Source organism: Hordeum vulgare, chromosome 4H, assembly GCF_904849725.1.
Source record: "Hordeum vulgare subsp. vulgare chromosome 4H, MorexV3_pseudomolecules_assembly, whole genome shotgun sequence".
Taxonomy (NCBI): Eukaryota; Viridiplantae; Streptophyta; class Magnoliopsida; order Poales; family Poaceae; genus Hordeum; species Hordeum vulgare.
This window is the reverse complement of record NC_058521.1, coordinates 586488313-586505304: the sequence shown is the minus strand read 5'-3', so window position 1 is coordinate 586505304 and position 16992 is coordinate 586488313. Positions and strand designations below refer to the sequence as shown.

The following is a 16992-nucleotide window of genomic DNA, read 5'->3' as shown; positions in this document are numbered from 1 at the left end:
ACCTCAGGTTCTGATGCTAATAGCAAGCAAAAAAGTGTTGTTTGTGCAGTGGTTTCCCACCCCCAGCCTGTGTTAGATGGTGAACTTGTAGTTTCTGTTCAGAGTTGCAAGCCAGTTTATTCTACTAGTAACAAACAGATTGGAGCTGTTTCTGCAGCTGAGTTCCATCCTCAATTTATGTCAGATGGAGACCATGAAAACTTCCTGAAAGAGATTAAATCTAATGATCTTATGGCTAACAAACCAGGTGACATTGTGGATGATATGGTGGTATCTCCTATGAGGATATCCACTTATCCTAGTGTAATTCCTATGTCTGCCCATATGGACTACTGCTTTGAACAACTATTTTTTTTTGATATGGCTGAATCTGATGAGGAATGTATGGACAAAATTCCGGAGATGCAATGCCTCCCTGATGAGATGATTAAGATCTTCAGCTCCACTAAGAGATCTCTTCTTGATACCTTGGAACAATCTGAATCAGAAAAGAAAGGGAAATTTCAGGAGGAATCTTCTAAATGGGGTCCAGTTCTATCCATCAGGCCTACTACTAGAGGACATGGGGACATGAGTATTATGGATAAAGCTAAGGACTATCAAAAGAAGAAAAATCTGGAGATTCCCAAGACTTTCAAAGGTAACTCTTTCTCCTGTCTTGATAAGAATGTCCTTGCTGCTTATGCTAAGAAAGTGGATGTTTGTCTAGGTAGTAATGACAATGAACTAGATTGTATTATTAACAACATGATAGATGAGGAGAATAAAAGATGTCTTCAATTTGCGGATCTTAACCCGAAGATTGTTCTCCCGGACAATCTAGATGTGGGAAACCAGTTTCAAAACTCTTCTACGGTTACTATCCCTAATACTAAAACAGGGGGCACTGTTGTTTTAGTTTCAAATAGTCCAACTCTTCTTACTAAAGGCAAGCCTTGTGGCTTATCCCATCCGTTTAAGATCTCATGATTGGTGCCTTTTGGAACATTAGAGGTCTAGGGCAGCATGGCAAATTACAGTGCCTAGGAGACTTTATTAGTAAACATAGAGTTGATTTTGTGGGTTTCTTTGAAACCAAAAAAGAGATTATTGAGAACCACATGCTGAAGACCATTTCTAGTGGGGGGGGGGGAGGGACTTTTGCTGGCATACTCTCCCTGCTGTTAACACTCTGGGGGCAACCTTGTGGGCCTTAGGAATAATGTTTTTGAGATAGTAGGTGTTATTAATAAGAAGTTATGCATGATTATTACTGTTAAAAATAAAGATGATGGTTTTGTTTGGCAATTGATTGTTGACTATGGTACTGCCTACAACGATAAAAAAATGGAGTTCATTGCTGAGTTACATGATATCGTGTCCCAAATTTCCTACCCCGTGTTGTTTGGTGGGGATTTTAACCTTGTTAGATCTAACATGGACAAAAACAATGGGCTGATTAATAATCACTCTTCATACTTATTCAATGATTGGATTAACAAATGGGGCCTCATGGAGATCAAGATAGCTAATAGGAGTTTTACCTGGAGTAACAACCAAATTGATCCTATTTTTGCGATGATTGATCGGGTCCTTGTTTCCACTTCTTGGGATGCTCGTTTTCCCTTACTGTGTTATCTGGTCTTCCTCGGGTTGGAAGTGACCATACCCCTCTTTTATTAGATACGAAAGCTAGGAGGGTTACCTCCCCCAAACCTTTTCGTTTCGAGAAATGGTGGTTAGACCAACCTGACTTCAAAGATCTAGTGTATAAGACTTGGACTAACACTACTGATTGTAATGTGCCTATTGAGAATTGGTTGTATAAAACCAGAATCCTCCGGAAAAAGATTAAGGGCTGGAGCATCAATATTGAGGCTGCCTTTAAGAAGAAGAAGAAAAATCTTCTTCGAGAATTTGATATCCTGGATGTGTTTTCTGAAACTAACCGCTTAAATGAAACTAATAGGATTCGTATGGAAGCTATTAAAAATGAACTGGATGATATTTGGAAAAAGGAAGAGACTGCCTTGTGGCAGCGGTCCAGGGATAGGAAGATCTTAGATGGGGATAAGAACAACAAATATTTCCATGCTCTAGCTAATCATTGTCATAGGAAGAATCACCTCTTTGAGCTTATGGGAGACAATGGCCATGTACATTCTACTAAAGAGATGTTGGGGATTGCCACATCTTTCTACAAAAATCTTTTTGGTTTTGAAGAAAGATATAATATTAGTCTGGGTCCTTCCTTTTGGAAGGAGGATGAATTAGTTACTCAAGAGGAAAATGATGTGCTCCAGCAAGATTTTTCTGAAGAAGAAATTAAGAATGCCATTTTCAGTTCCTATGCACATGGTGCACCAGGTCCTGATGCCCTTTCCTTCCTGTTTTATCAGGTTTTTTGGGATCTGATTAAAAATGATTTTATGGCAATGGTTAGCGATTTTGAAACGGAAAAACTGGATATTTATAAACTGAACTTTGTCATCATTGTTTTAATTCCCAAAGAGGTTAATGCAAAAGAAATGAAGAAGTTCAGACCTATTAGTCTTGGGAATTGTGCAGTTAAGATCCTAACTAAGGCCATGACTACCAGATTATCCCCTATTGGGGATAGACTGATCTCCTCAAACCAAAGTGCTTTTATTGAAGTAAGATTTATTTTGGAGAGTGTGGTTTTGGCCCATGAAGTTATCCATGAGATCAAGAGATCCAAAACCCAAGGGCTTGTGCTCAAACTAGATTATGAGAAAGCATATGATAGGGTAAGCTGGGAATTTCTTTTTGACATGCTCAGATCTAGGGGTTATGGGATCAAGTGGATTTCCTGGATCAAAAGTGTTATTCTTAAAAGTACTTTCAGTGTCCGTATTAATGATGAAACTGGCCCATATTTTGTGGGTGGTAAAGGTCTCAAACAAGGGGATCCTATATCTCCTCTTCTTTTCAACTTAGTGGCTGATGTGTTTTCCAAAATGTTGTTTCAAGCTGCTCAACAGGATTTGATTTCAGGGCCTTTGCCTCATGTGGTTAATGGAGGGATTGTCAGTCCGCAGTATGCGGATGACACTCTTCTTTTTTTGGCTAACTCAAAAGACAAAGCTAGAAATTTTAAATGGGTTCTGTCCCGTTTTGAAAACCTTTCTGGTATGAAGATTAATTTTCATAAGAGTGACCTTCTCACCATTAATATTGAAGAAGAAGTTGCTAAAACTTTTGCCCATATTTTTTGTTGCAAGATTGGCTCTTTTCCCATCAAGTACTTGGGGGTTCCCCTTCATTTTGATAAATTGCATAGAGAGGATCTACAACCTATCATTGATAGAATTATCAGTTGTATTTCTGGCTGGCTGGGTCAACATCTATCTTACAGGGGCAAATTAATACTACTTTGCTCTTGTATAGTTAGTATTCTTGCCTATTTGATGACGGTGATTAGGTTCCCTAAATGGGCGATCGATGCTATTAATTCCCAAATGGCACATTTCTTCTGGGGGAATGTAGGTGACCAACACAAGTATCATTTGGCTAATTGGGGCCTGATTACCAGGAAGAAAATTTTTGGGGGCATGGGGATACCCAACTTAAAAGAATTTAATATGGCCCTCCTAGCCACCTGGGGGAGAAGGTTTTCGGACCCACAACCTAAAGACTGGAAAAAAGTTATTTCTTTCAAGTATAACACTGTTTCCCCTAATATCTTTTGGGCTAAAGCTGAAAATGGCTCCTCCTTTTGGAAGAGTGTCACTTGGGCATTGAATGCCTCAAAGAACTTTTACAAGTGGATTGTTGGCAATGGGGAAAATATCAAATTTTGGCATGATATATGGTCTGGAGACTCTTCCCTCAAAGTGCAGTTTTGGGACTTATATTCCATTTGTAACCAACCTGAATGCACCATTTCGCAAGTATGGGATGAGGTTACTCTCAAACTCTCTTTTAGGAGATGTGTTGATTACAATGGGTTGTTTAGATGGAATCAGTTGCTAGCGATTATGCAAGCTGTCCACTTATCAGAGGCTCCAGATACCCCCATCTGGATGTTAGAAAAAAGTGGTGTATATTCAGTTAAAATCTTTCTATCATGCGATAAATTTTGGGGGTGTGGTTTCTACCATTGGGAAAAATATGTGGAGAATTCTTTGCCCTCAAAAGATCCATGTGTTCCTGTGGCTATGTGTGTATAACAAGGTGCTGACTAGGGACAATTTAGCTAAACGTAGGACTGTTAATGATCCTACTTGTCTGTTTTGTAATGAAATGGAATCGGTGCAACATCTATTCTTTGATTGTGTGGTAGCTAAATGTGTGTGGAAACTGTTCTCTATTTCTTTTCCGGAGTATGATATTTCCTGTTTTAAAGACGTCTGTGCCTTGTGGCAACTAAACAAGAAAATACCTGTGCAAAATATGATTCTTGCGGCTTCCTTGTGGAGTTTATGGAGATTGAGAAATGATTTTTGTTTCCAGGGTCGTTCATGGAGAAGTCTAGCCTGCATCCTTGTGAAAGTGCAAACTTTCCTTCGACATTGGGATGTGCTTTGCGACACCACGCAGGAGGAGCTCCTTCGCCAATTCGTCGCTAAGCTGGACAAATTCAAGGGAGAATTATTGTGCATCGCTTGGTTTTAGCCTCTAGTTCTGGAACTATGAGTTTGTTTTGTGTCTGTAATATTTGGTGCTAGCTGCTGTAGCTGGATTTCCTGCGTTCAGATGCTTCGCTTTTTAGTTTTCTGGTAGTTTCTGAGCTGAGATACTATGTTGGTTATGGGGTGTGTATGAAACTCTGTTTGCTTCGTTGCTTCCATAAAATGGAGCCGGGGGGAACCCCTTTTATTCAATTTTTTTTTATTCCCCAATTAAAACCCACAAATCAGTGTACTTATAGAGCATGAAACGAGCTAAACTAGCAATGACAGACGAAAGGATGAAGTTCCTAACCTTTTAGAACCCTTGGATAGATGGGGTGCCGCCAATCTTGATGAATCTTGGCAAAAATGGAGGATCAACTCGAGGTTGCGGAAGGAAACAGAGAGGAGAGAAAGCTTGGACTTGGGATAGACGAAGCAGCTTTATATAGGGAAGACTTTAGTACCCGTTGGATATACCAACCAAGACTAAAGGTCCATCTTTATTCCCGGTTGGTGATACCAACCAGGACTAAAGGGGCTCACACGGGGTCCAGACTGCCACAACCCTTTTAGTCTCGGTTGGTATCACCCACCGGGACTAGAGGTCCCATTTGAACCATGGAATAATGCTAGCCATGCCCCCATCCGCTCCTAGCTATTGGAACGAGGACTAATGCTCACATTAGTCTCGGGCCCAAACCCGGGCGGGACTAAAGCTCCAGACAAAAGGTCTATTTTCTACTTGTGGTGAACTCCCGTCAAGGGCGGGCGGTGCGTGTCACCCGTCATTGCTAACTTTGAAAGCAATCAGTGGGGAGCGCTAAAATCTACACATGTAGGTGTGGCGAGCGGCAAAAAGTGCCCGCCATAGACATGATTTTTCCAATTTGTGCCCGACTGACAAGCTACTGCGGCGGGTGCAATTCACCGCCCGCCATAGCTCGTTCCCATATCTGTGGCGGGCAGCCTGCCTTACCCGCCACAACAATATTTGGGAACCCTCACGTCAAACATTTTTAAATATTTTCATGCAGTGGGTGGCTGGTTCTGGATGTCGCTCGTCAATGCTATATTTGGTCATGTTGCCGCCACCCACGCTTATACTGGGGTGGCGGTCGTCAATGTGCTTCTGTCACTTCTAAATAACACCTTACCTACCCCTACGGGAGTTAGTTCCATTTCTCAACTCCCTCTCTTTCTCCCTCCTTTCTCGCCGCAGCTAGCATCGTGACATCGTTCATCGCCACATGCGAGGTCGCCATCCACCGACTCGAACGGCGTCAAGGACCTCATCTTCCCCGTTGCCTGCGTCGTCTGTCCCTGCCTCGAAGTTAATCTGCATCTCCGTGCAATGCTACATCGAACTACTTCCCCGTGACCATCGCCTGTGCCTACCTCCGCATCCAACGTTGTCCTTGTCTCTGTATAAATCGGCATCCGTTGACGCCTCTTCCATCAATCTGCGCCTGGTCTAGACCACCGCCCGACTCCGACACGATAAGCACACCTCCCTTCTCTCTATTAATTTTACTTGCAGTACAAGTTTATTAGTTTAGTTAAAATGTACAACATATGAATAAAACTCTAGTACACCATTTTATTAGTGTGGCTGAAATTTGTTGTGAGTGCCAATGTCTTTAGATGCCAATCTCTACAAATATTCATACAACATTTTATTTATGTAGTTAAAATATACCATTAAATCTTATTAAGTGAATGCTTTAAAATATGACTGAGCATATAATACATTAGTTTTTTCTTGATGTAGGTGTATTCATAGTGACTGCCAATGTTTTTGCGAAGTGTCGATTAAGTTTCGTTTTGCTTAATTTCTGCCACTCAGTATGTCAAATTTCTATCGAAGGTAATGTTGTTTGTTTTTCTAAATGTCATATATAAATGTCAATTTGTTTAATGTGATCTAGATGAAGAAGCCAAGTCGCCTCATTAAGACTCCTAGAGTCGTAGACGGAATTCCTATTGTTGTAGACATCGTCGCGAGGGTGGCTCTGTACACCGAGATCGTGCTCGCCTATGTAGAGAGTGATCGATCAGCCACCGAGAGCGCGCATTAATATCCAGAGAGTGCTAGAGGAGCCGCTGCAAATGCTATAGCATCCACAACAGGCAGTAGAGCAGCCGCTGCGAGCGCTAGAGTAGCCGCTGCGAGCTCCAGAGTAGCCGCAGAGAGTGATCGAGAATCCGTCGAGTTACGATGGAGCTGAACAATTAGTGCATTGCTTTCATGTGATCTATATAATCGATGCTTGTGAACTAAATTTATAAGTTTCTATGATGGAACTAAACATGTGCTTCCGAACTACTAATGAATTGTGCAATGTGGTGACTTGTATTGTCTATGATGCTATGAAGATTAAGATGTGACTCCAGTCGATGTGATTGGATAACTAAGAAATTGACTTGTTGCCTTCTTTATTTATTTACGTAGATGAAGTGGAACTGGTATTTGGTGTACACCGGGAGGAATCTTGGAATTTATGATTCATTGGATATATGCAAGGAGCAAGTGAGCGGTGAAAGGACGTGGATGTCGCCTAGAGGGGGGTGAATATGCGATTTAAAATAATTACACTTTACGTTTGAATAAATACGGAATAAAACTAACATTTAATTAGTCAAGTACAAAACATAAAACACTTAGGCTCACCTATGTGCACCAACAACTTATGCTAAGCAAGATAAACAACTGAACGATAGCAAGATATATAAGAAGAAACAATATGGATATCATAAAGTAAAATGCATAAGTAAAGGGCTCGGGTAAGAGATAACCGACGCACGCGGAAACGACGATGTATACCGAAGTTCACGCCATTGTGGATGCTAATCTCAGTTTCAATCGGTGTTGAGGCACAATGATCCCCAAGAAGCCACTAGGGCCAGTGTAATCTCCTCACGCACTCGCACAATGCAAGATGTCGTGATTCCACAAGGGGACCCTTGAGGGTGGTCACTAAACCCGTATAAACAAGGTTTGGGCAATCTTCACAACTTAATTGGAGGCTCCCAACAACACCACGAAGCTTCATCACAATGAATTGCAGCTCCGAGGTGACCTCAATTGCTTGGGGCAATCTCCACAACCTAATTAGAGACCACGACACTTGCCCAGAGCTTTACGACACAACGATTAAGATCCAAGGTACCACCAACCGTCTAGGGCGCCAAAGCACTCAAGAGACAGAAGATCTAGGGGGGCCAACACCCAAGAGCAATATGCTTCTCAAACATAACGTCCACATATCACCGTCAAGAACTCGAACTGATGCAATTATTGCAATGTAAAGAAAACACGAAATGGTCAAGTCCCTCAACTTTAAATCCCTACACGACAAGAAAAGCTATGGAGGAATATGAGAGGAATAACAAGGTGGTCACAAAGAATTCCAAGATCTAGATCCAAAGGGTTCCCCTCACACAGAGGAGAAAATGATTGGTGGAAATGTAGATCTAGATCTCCTCTTTCCTTTCTCTCAAGAACTAGCAAGAATCATTGGAGGGAATGAGAGTTAGCAATCTTGAAGAAGGTCAACAATGGGGTGCAAAAACAAGCTCAAAGGATAGAGTTCAATGAGGAAGAAGAACCCCTTTTATAGGAGGGTAAAAATACAACCGCTACCCCCTCAGCCCGCACACAAGCAGTAGTACCACTCCAGAGAGTAGTACTACCACCGATAAGAGGAAGTACCGATGTTGGGCGCGGTACTATCACCGGGGCGGCAGAGCCACATATCTAATGGTAGGCATGTGTGTGGTAGTTCTGTCGGAGTGGTACTATCGCATATAAGAGGTAGTACCGCCTTCTACTACCGCTCATGATCCGCTGAGGATTAATTCCACCCCGAGAAAACAGGGACGAAAGTGGCGCGGTAGTAACAAGCGGTACTATCGCTTGCGAGCGGTACTACCGCGTTGAACTACCATCTAGAAACCGCCCAGTCCAACACAAAAAGTGTCGAAACCCAAGGCCAGGACATAACCAACGGTACTAGCCAGGGGCACTACAGCCCGAGAGCGGTACTACCGCTGACAAGGGCATTACTGCTGCAGATAAGAGGTAGTACCGCTACTAGGAGCGGGACTACCACTCAGATCTTTCCGGAATAGGACAAAAGCAAAAAATGAATCCAGGAACACCAAAACTTTCATAACTTGTGCAAATGAGCTCCAAACTGAGCAAGCTCAAGCTTGTAGGATTCAGGACGACAAGAGCTATCCAACAACAAAGTTACGAAATTCCAATGATATAGAGATTTTAAACTTCTATGAATGAGGAACTAGCAAAAACTCCAACATCAAAAACATCATAGAAGAATCATATGGATTTCGTTTTCGATGAACTCAAGCTTGTCATGAAGATAACCATAAGCTCTAAAACTCACAAAGAGAAACACCAAACAAGAACCAAGAAAGATGATGCAAGGATGTAAATGGTTTGAGCTCTCGACGAAAGATACAATCAAGCTACTCACTTGAGAGCCCCACTTGATAGTAGGGCAATCGAACCTATAAACCGTATCCTATAAAGGGTAAACCTATACCTTGCACATAGTCCACTTTAGCTGGATGATGATGATGTTACTTCATCAAGATGGACCACCTTTCTTGATTGTGTTGGCTCTATGAAGACTAGTCGACTTCTCCCCATACTCTACTATGGGTGAGCCAGTCTTCGACACATCTTCACAAGCCCATTGTCACCACAATGGACGACAAGCTTCCAGCTTGATATATTCGTGATGCACCACTTGAACTTGCACACCGCAATCTTGACGACGATCACCACTTGTTGTCATCGTCAATGGGTTGTATGAGATCTCCCTCTTGATGCAAGCCCATGGAAACATACCTATCCCCGTGTAGAACTCCCATGAAGACCATATGTTAGTACATAAAGTGTAATGGACAATGCTTCCCATACCATGGAATCACTTGATCCCTCTCGATAAATCTTGTACGCTTTGTGTGTTGATAAACTTGATTCACTCCTTGACTTAGTCTTGATTAACCTTGTATCTTATCTTCTCTGTGACCAATCTTTGGATAAAACCTTGCATACCACCTTGCTCACCGTATAAACTCCTTGAAACCAATAGATGGACTTCACGAAGTTTCTATGGACAAATCTTCCGAATATAACTTAAGGCAACCATTCGTCAATAGGGATTGTTATCATTTGCCAAAACCACACATGGATAAATATGCTCTAACAAACGGTTACAAAAATAGCTGCTACAAATCCGTCATTATGCGAACTACGTCCGCAAAGAAGATGAAGGTCATTATGCCAACTACGTCCGCAGAGAAGCTGAGGATCATTATGCCAACTACATCTGTGAAGAGGAAATCAACTATGAAGTATGCAAGACCATATGGACAACTAGACGAGTAAAGAATTTGATTATCTTTATCCTGCTCATTGTCATTATCGTATTGTTGTTGTCATGAGGACTTGTATGCATGTGTACGTAGTAATGAAGCGATATGACTTGTTGTACAGCAATGCATACATCTATGTGTATGAAGTTTAGATTATTTCTATGTTAAATGTAATATGTATGATCACTAACGTTAGTTGTATGTCGTAATATGGTTATTTGTATCCTGCAATGCATAGGAGCTGCTATGGTTGCAGGCTGAAGAGGTAGAAGTGGCGGGTGGCAGGTACAGCTCACCGCAAGTGTTAACATGCACCAATGGCGGGCACTCAGCAGCGCCCGCCACTGGATAAGATCTAACAGTGGTGGGTGCCCGCACGCCACTGATGACATTATAGCAGCGACAGGAGGTTAGTGGCGGGAGCCCGTGGGTGCCTTGCCCGTCACTGCTGGCCATTTGACACCCGCCACTACTAGGCATTCCTGCAATAGCGTATGCCGGCCCAGTCTCTCGGACGTGCTCATAGAGATAGGATGTGCGTGTGTGTGTTAATAGGGGTGAGTATACGCGCGTATATATGAGCGTTTGTGTCTGTACTGTGTTAAAAAGATAATTTACAAGTAAATGACAACAAATGAACACTAAGATGATTAACGTCTTATACTCATCATGTATTTATTAATTTTATTGCTATAAATCATCAAAGTGCATGTAGTTGTTGCATAGCAACAATTGGACACAACTGAGATCTATGGCATAGGTAAGAAACATAACAAGTGGGAATAGGATAATTCGAGATCTTGAAGGAGTCCTGTAGATTTGCTTTATATCTCCTTCTGGACGTTCTTGAGATTGGTTGTGAGATTGAGCGATGACCCAAGCTTGACAACATTGTAGATGCGCATGAAGTCACGAAACATGGTGGTGCGGTAGCACGGTGGGTTTTCTTTGCTAAGGAACTCCTTCGCGGGACCAATAAGACATTCTTGAGTAGGCATGATAAAGGTAGCCACCGATGTGCGTGCAAGCGCTGAGTTTGTCATTGCACGGTGCTCTATGCTCTTTAACAACCCATTTGTCACAACCTGCATCCACATGAATAGCCAATCAATCAGCTTGGTGTTGTTTATCGGAGCAAACAATGCTCAAACAATCAATTACCTCGAGTTGTTGGCCGAAGTTGACAACAAATGCGTTAGGTGCAGGGTCAACCTTAATCCAGTCCCCCTTGTAGGAGACCTCGAGGCCATTGACAGCGCTAGGGAGTAGGAGGGTGATGAGATTTCGGTCACAATGGGGCGGCTGTCCAAGCGCTTTGTCTGGGTTCGGGCAAGATGGATAGTGGTTGATGTTGAGGATCACATTACCCCCGCTAAGGTCTCCCTCAAAGTAGTCAGCCCGGATCCCCATACCGTCACACAAGAGGCGCAACAATTCCTTCCCCACGTCTCTGGTTTGGCTAGTGAACTTCTCGATAACGTCCCTATGGTGCGCCACAACATAAAAATTAGTAATAAAAATAACCTTATGACATCAATTGTGCGACTAAGATTTGATGAGCATGAAGTCATGTTAGTTTTGAGCTCAGTCAGCATTTGTCTAGCATTATGGGTCAAAAGACTCATTCTTGCATAAACTTATCCATTATACCAATGTCACTTCACATCCTAAAAAAAGGAGATGTACGCATGCATGAGGTGCCTATTAATTAGTATTACCCTCCTTTCTATAATATATGCAACATATGGTTGATGTGGTTAACATAAGTATGTAAACTGTTGTGTTATCTCTTCCAAAAAGAAATCTCCATTTATCAAATAAACTCGTAATTAAAAGAAATACAGATGTGCATGCATCACATATCAATCTTGGCAGTGAACTCACGTTGGATAGCATTGACATAATTTAAAAGCGCATTTTCCCTAATTTTCTAAAACATATACATCTCAGATACATAATGGATAATAATATTTTAAATATAGAAACAGATACATATTCAAATGAAAGATTATATATGTATGTGGTGAAGTACTAATGATTCATAGTAGTGTAAAATCTATATTAAATTGAAAAATGCTAACCTAGAGAGATCCTTCTCATACTAATATTTAAAGAAATGTGCATGCTAAATATATGGCCCCTAGATGTAAGATCTGTAAAAAGAGAATAACCAAGATATATCGCGCGTTTACACATGTCCATGGGAATATGCTCAATAAGTTTCTTTCTAGATATTCTCTCAATGCATATTTTCTGAAAATAAATAAGATATATCACATGTTTACACGCCTAAAATTTCTGAAGTCCAAAACTTTAGAAGTTCAGAATTTAAAAATAAAATAAACCGTAGAAAATTGAAATTCTAATGTTTTAAATTCTCAACGTTGAGCAAAGCATTTTCAAAAGCCGGTAATGTTGTTTATGAATATTTAAAAATAAGGAAAGTTTCATGAAAAGAAAAATATTTCCTATCATGAATTGACGGCGACTTGGCATCCCACAAGAATGTGACATACAATGTTTTTCCCTTTTTGAGGGGATACAGTTTGATAAATATTGATTGTACATGTTATATGTCATTCTTTACCGGAGCCCTTTGGGAGTATCGGGCCATTCGTTGATGCTGTCGTCAACTGGGAAGGGGCAGGCGAGGCGGAGGCAGTCCCGCCAGTATTTCTCGCCCCCCGTGTCATAGGTAGCACCGGAGAAGAGCCTGTTTGGCTTGTGTCGCTCTTCCGAGTACAACGATGCCTTGTCCACTGCCGGCAAATGGAAGAACTGCTCGCACATGCCCTCCATGTCCCGCATGACCTGTTTGGAGACGCCATGGTTGACGACCTGCTTTACATGACAACCCAAAAAAAAAGTCTTAGACTGATTTTAACATGCATTCAAAGATGACAACGGATCGGTTGGTTTGTACTAGCCTGGAAGAATCCGAGCTCCTTGCCGGCCTCGAGGATCGATCGGCGGACCTCATCACGACCACATGAGAGATCGATGATGGGCAGCGAGACGACAGCCTTGGTGGCCGGCGGGACCTTGTCGGAAGCGAAGACGAAGCTTTCCGGGAGGGACACATGAGCTGGGGTTGCATGAAGGATGTTCTCCATGGTAAAATCAGGGGGAGGATGGAAGATGGGATGCGGAAAGCAGTGCACTACACTGTTGTGGGGACTGGGGAGGTTATCATGATTTATATATATAGTGTACAAATCATGTTGGCATGCCGCCGTTGATCATGCTTGCTTTCCAGGCCAAGACAGAATTGCTACTCCAAACTAGAGGCCTGATTCACGCCATCATCCATCAAGATAGATTATTCCTTTTATTTGAAATAAATAGACCCCCGGGTTTAAACTAAGACAAAGTTTGCTTTATCACTTCCGAGACAGAGCACAGGTTGGCTATCTGGTGTAAATAGATCAGCATTTGTCCTAACTAACGAAATGGTTAGTTAATTTTTCAACAAGCTGGTTTGAGAGGGAATAATTAATTAAGTATTATCCAGTTGCAGTGGCTTCGTTCGAGCATAATACAATGCATAAGCGCAAGATTCTTTCTGGCCACAAGGCCACAGACAAAATTCCGCTGCCCACATGCCAAGCCATGCAGGAAATTTCCGAAAACTAATTAATCACCCGGAAAGCCTGATCACAGTTACTAATTCTAACGCCAGTCAACTAGGAAAACCTACGCAAACTAGTACTTTAACTTGTTACGATTATAATCTAACAAACAAAACAAAGAACTGTAACAGTTTTTTTTTACCGGGATAGACATTTTCTTTTACTGAAGAAAAAATAGTCATTTATCCTGAGAGCGGCAAACTTCTTGTTGCTAGACTCGCCAACTACCTGCATGTATTAAAAATTGTTTGATGTATTATGGTTCTAATCCATGTAGTCATTTGGTAACACGCAGATAGGGGACACTTGATTTGTTCCTTTTTTTTTGATAAAAGGTGTTTTTATTATCTTTAAATATATCATCAAGCCGATACAAGTCATTGTAACATCCGGCCTCTGCATAACTACGATGCACACAGCCAAACACGTAAAGTCTCACAAAAAGGAAAAAAGCGACAAATCGACGAGAGTAGAGTCATATAGACCGACACTATGCATATATCGAAAGGGATGATGGATCGATCCGGAGATTATGTTGCCACCCATGTTGGGTAAAAACTTCCGTAGCCAGCTTACAGATGTAAATGGCGTTGGGACCCACTAGTCCCACATATGCCATCCATAAAAAAATAATTCTTAAATGGCTTTTGTGGATACCCATAAAAATTAACTGGGATAAATAGATAGCCCAGAAAAGCCCATCGATAGTCCATAATTTTCGCAACCATGGCCTAGTTCGCCCCATCTCCACCGCACCGTGCCACCACATCCCGCTCCCGATCCATAGCGCCGCCGCCACCGCCACCGCCGTCCAAGGAAATCGCTGGGGATCGAGCAGAGCCTTGCGGGAATGCATCCTCTGCTCTCTCTCCCTCATCCTGCCGATGCCATCTTTGGCTCCCCCTCCTCCTTCGCCGTCAAAGGGGGTCATCGTGGAGAAAGCCGAGCCTTGTGTGGCTGCTCCTTCCCCAATCCCGGCACCTGCTCCCCCGCCTCCTCCTCTTCTGCTCCCAGGTATGCACAGACCTCACCTTCCACTCCCCTCCCCAACAGCCAGCTTCTCCTCCGCGACGAACCCTAGCCAGCCACGGCGGCGGATCCCTCGGGCCTGGCTGCCGCGATGTTATTTGTAGCAAGGGGAGACTGAAGAACAAGATGATCTGGTTAAAAGGTAGGGACGAGCGCACGAGTCCCCGACCACGACAAGAGCAGAGCAGTCAGTGACTTGTCATTCTTTCTCTTAGACTTTAACGATTTTGATTGGTTGCGCCTGCGGGTTTGATTAGTTTCTTTTCTGAATCTACGTGTTGTTAATTTGCTGCATAATTTACTGCATTTTGTAGAGTCACACGCTTATGATTAGTTTCTTTTCTGAATCTACGTGATGTTAATTTGATGCATAATTTAAATGCAGCCATAGCATTGCCATTGCGGGGGTTAGGAAATCATCATACATGCTAGCACTTTACACATATATGTATTAATGTTTGCAACCTTTAACAACAGGTGCATGAACTGTTGATATTTTAATATGAACCTAGCTACTTAATCTGAACCCAGCTACTTAATCGCTTCGAGATGGCAGCTAGATGAAAACAATCCTTATCTGCCACCGCGCCCTAATTTTGCACTACTGTTGTTTGTTGCTGAGCTCTATTTTTGGACTTATACTGATAGCATAGCATAGCAGCCAGCACTGATAGCATAGCAGCCAGTACTGATAGGATAATTAGTTGGTGTGGTTGATCTTGAGCACTAACAGGAAGAAGGGCATCGACTGGCACCCCATGAATCGGGAGACTAAGAGCGCACTTTGTGGAGGCCGGAAAGGAAAAACCAATGACCAGTCTGAAATGTTTCGAGAAAGAATTCTAATGCCGCAGCTGCTGATCATCGCAAACTTAAAATATTTTCTAATAAAATTAAAAATTAAAATATTTCAGAACCCTTCCCAGATGCTAATTGATGCATTTCAGTGACTATCTTTAGTTCGTTCCAGCCTAGAATGTTAGATGAACCAAATCGGAACTTATGTTCTGCTGAAACATCTAATATGACATTTCAATGCAAATTTCATTGAAGTGACCATGGGTGACGACCAAGTGGCGTTGACAATCGACAAGCAAACTGAAAAGTGGGAAGCCATGGACCAGGAACAACATGTGTGGAATGCTATTGAAGAGCAACAGAAGTAAGTCCCTCGCCCTCATGTGTTTTCCTGTGACATTAACTGTATTTTTTGATTTCTATTTTGACCCCCAACGTTTGCATTACAGGGCAGAGAGGCAGAAGAAAAAACAAAGGCAGAAGGCGAAAAGGAAAAGGATGGAAGAGAAGAGGGAAGAGAAAAGGGAAGAGAAGAGGAAGAAGCAAGATAAGAAGAGGAAAAACCAAAAGGAGGAGCTGCAGGGGAAGAGGAAACATGCTCGTACGAAATTTATCCAAGGAGCTACAAGAGAGGAGCTACAGGTCTGCTTATATATTAAACCTCACTTCGTAACACAAATCTGCTTCTGTACCTTACTTTAATTTCATAGCAGGGTCTGATTTTCTTTGTTTTGTTATCTAGAGTCGAGACTCTCCATCTATGACACATGGTCAAAGAGTGACCAGATTCCCATTGGTAGGATCACCGGTGGCTAACACATGGAGGTCTTCCCTTGGGGTTCTAGCAAGAGTTGCAGCCTCAAGAAAGTCGTCCGCGATGTCACCATCTATATTAGGATCCCCTTCTCCTCTTACTACTTCATTTGTACCACGTAGTGAGTTGGCTTCGTTATTCTCTTCCAAAATTACTCTTGTATACAGTTACAACTTTAAAAATGTTCTTGTGAGTTGACTTTATTTTTATGCTTGCCAATTAACAGTCCGCAAGACAGGAAGATTAACTTATGTTGTTTGGAGGGATGCCAAACCTATTTATCATCATAACATACTTGTCAAAGCTCAGTGCAACCACTGTCTTGAGGTGTTTCCAGCTGGACGTGGCGTGGGTACTAATGGTGTACAAATGCACTTGGCTGCTTGCGAAACAAGGTCAGATTTGTCCCTTGTTGTTGACAAGTTGAAGTCCTCAATTTCATCTCCTCATGATCTATGCTTCAACAATGGAGTTTTGATCAGATTGCATCTAGGAAGTTGCTGGCTAGAATGATAGTAATGGATGAGTTGCCTACTACAACAAATGTGATAATCTATGACGCACATTCCATGATGATTCAGTGAAAAAACGTCACGGAATCATCTTAATTTCACAAACTGTGACGTTTTTTCAGTGAATCGTCATGGAATGAGCGTCACAAATTATCACTTTTGTTGAGTATAGTGGCTTTTGAGACTTTGTGAAAAGC

At 42.1% G+C, this 16992-nt stretch overlaps 1 protein-coding gene across 1 annotated transcript; it reads right to left on the bottom strand.

Moving 5' to 3' along the window:
• Window positions 1–10663: 10663 nt before the first annotated feature.
• On the bottom strand, window positions 10664–13203 carry LOC123447296 (2'-deoxymugineic-acid 2'-dioxygenase-like). Its single transcript, XM_045123885.1, has 4 exons — window positions 12941–13203; window positions 12601–12851; window positions 11175–11496; window positions 10664–11098 (listed from the first exon to the last, which is right to left on the bottom strand). The coding sequence occupies exons 1-4, from the start codon at window positions 13124–13126 to the stop codon at window positions 10838–10840; spliced, it is 1020 nt and encodes a 339-aa protein (XP_044979820.1). The 5' UTR covers window positions 13127–13203; the 3' UTR covers window positions 10664–10837.
• Between the last annotated feature and the right edge of the window lie 3789 nt (window positions 13204–16992).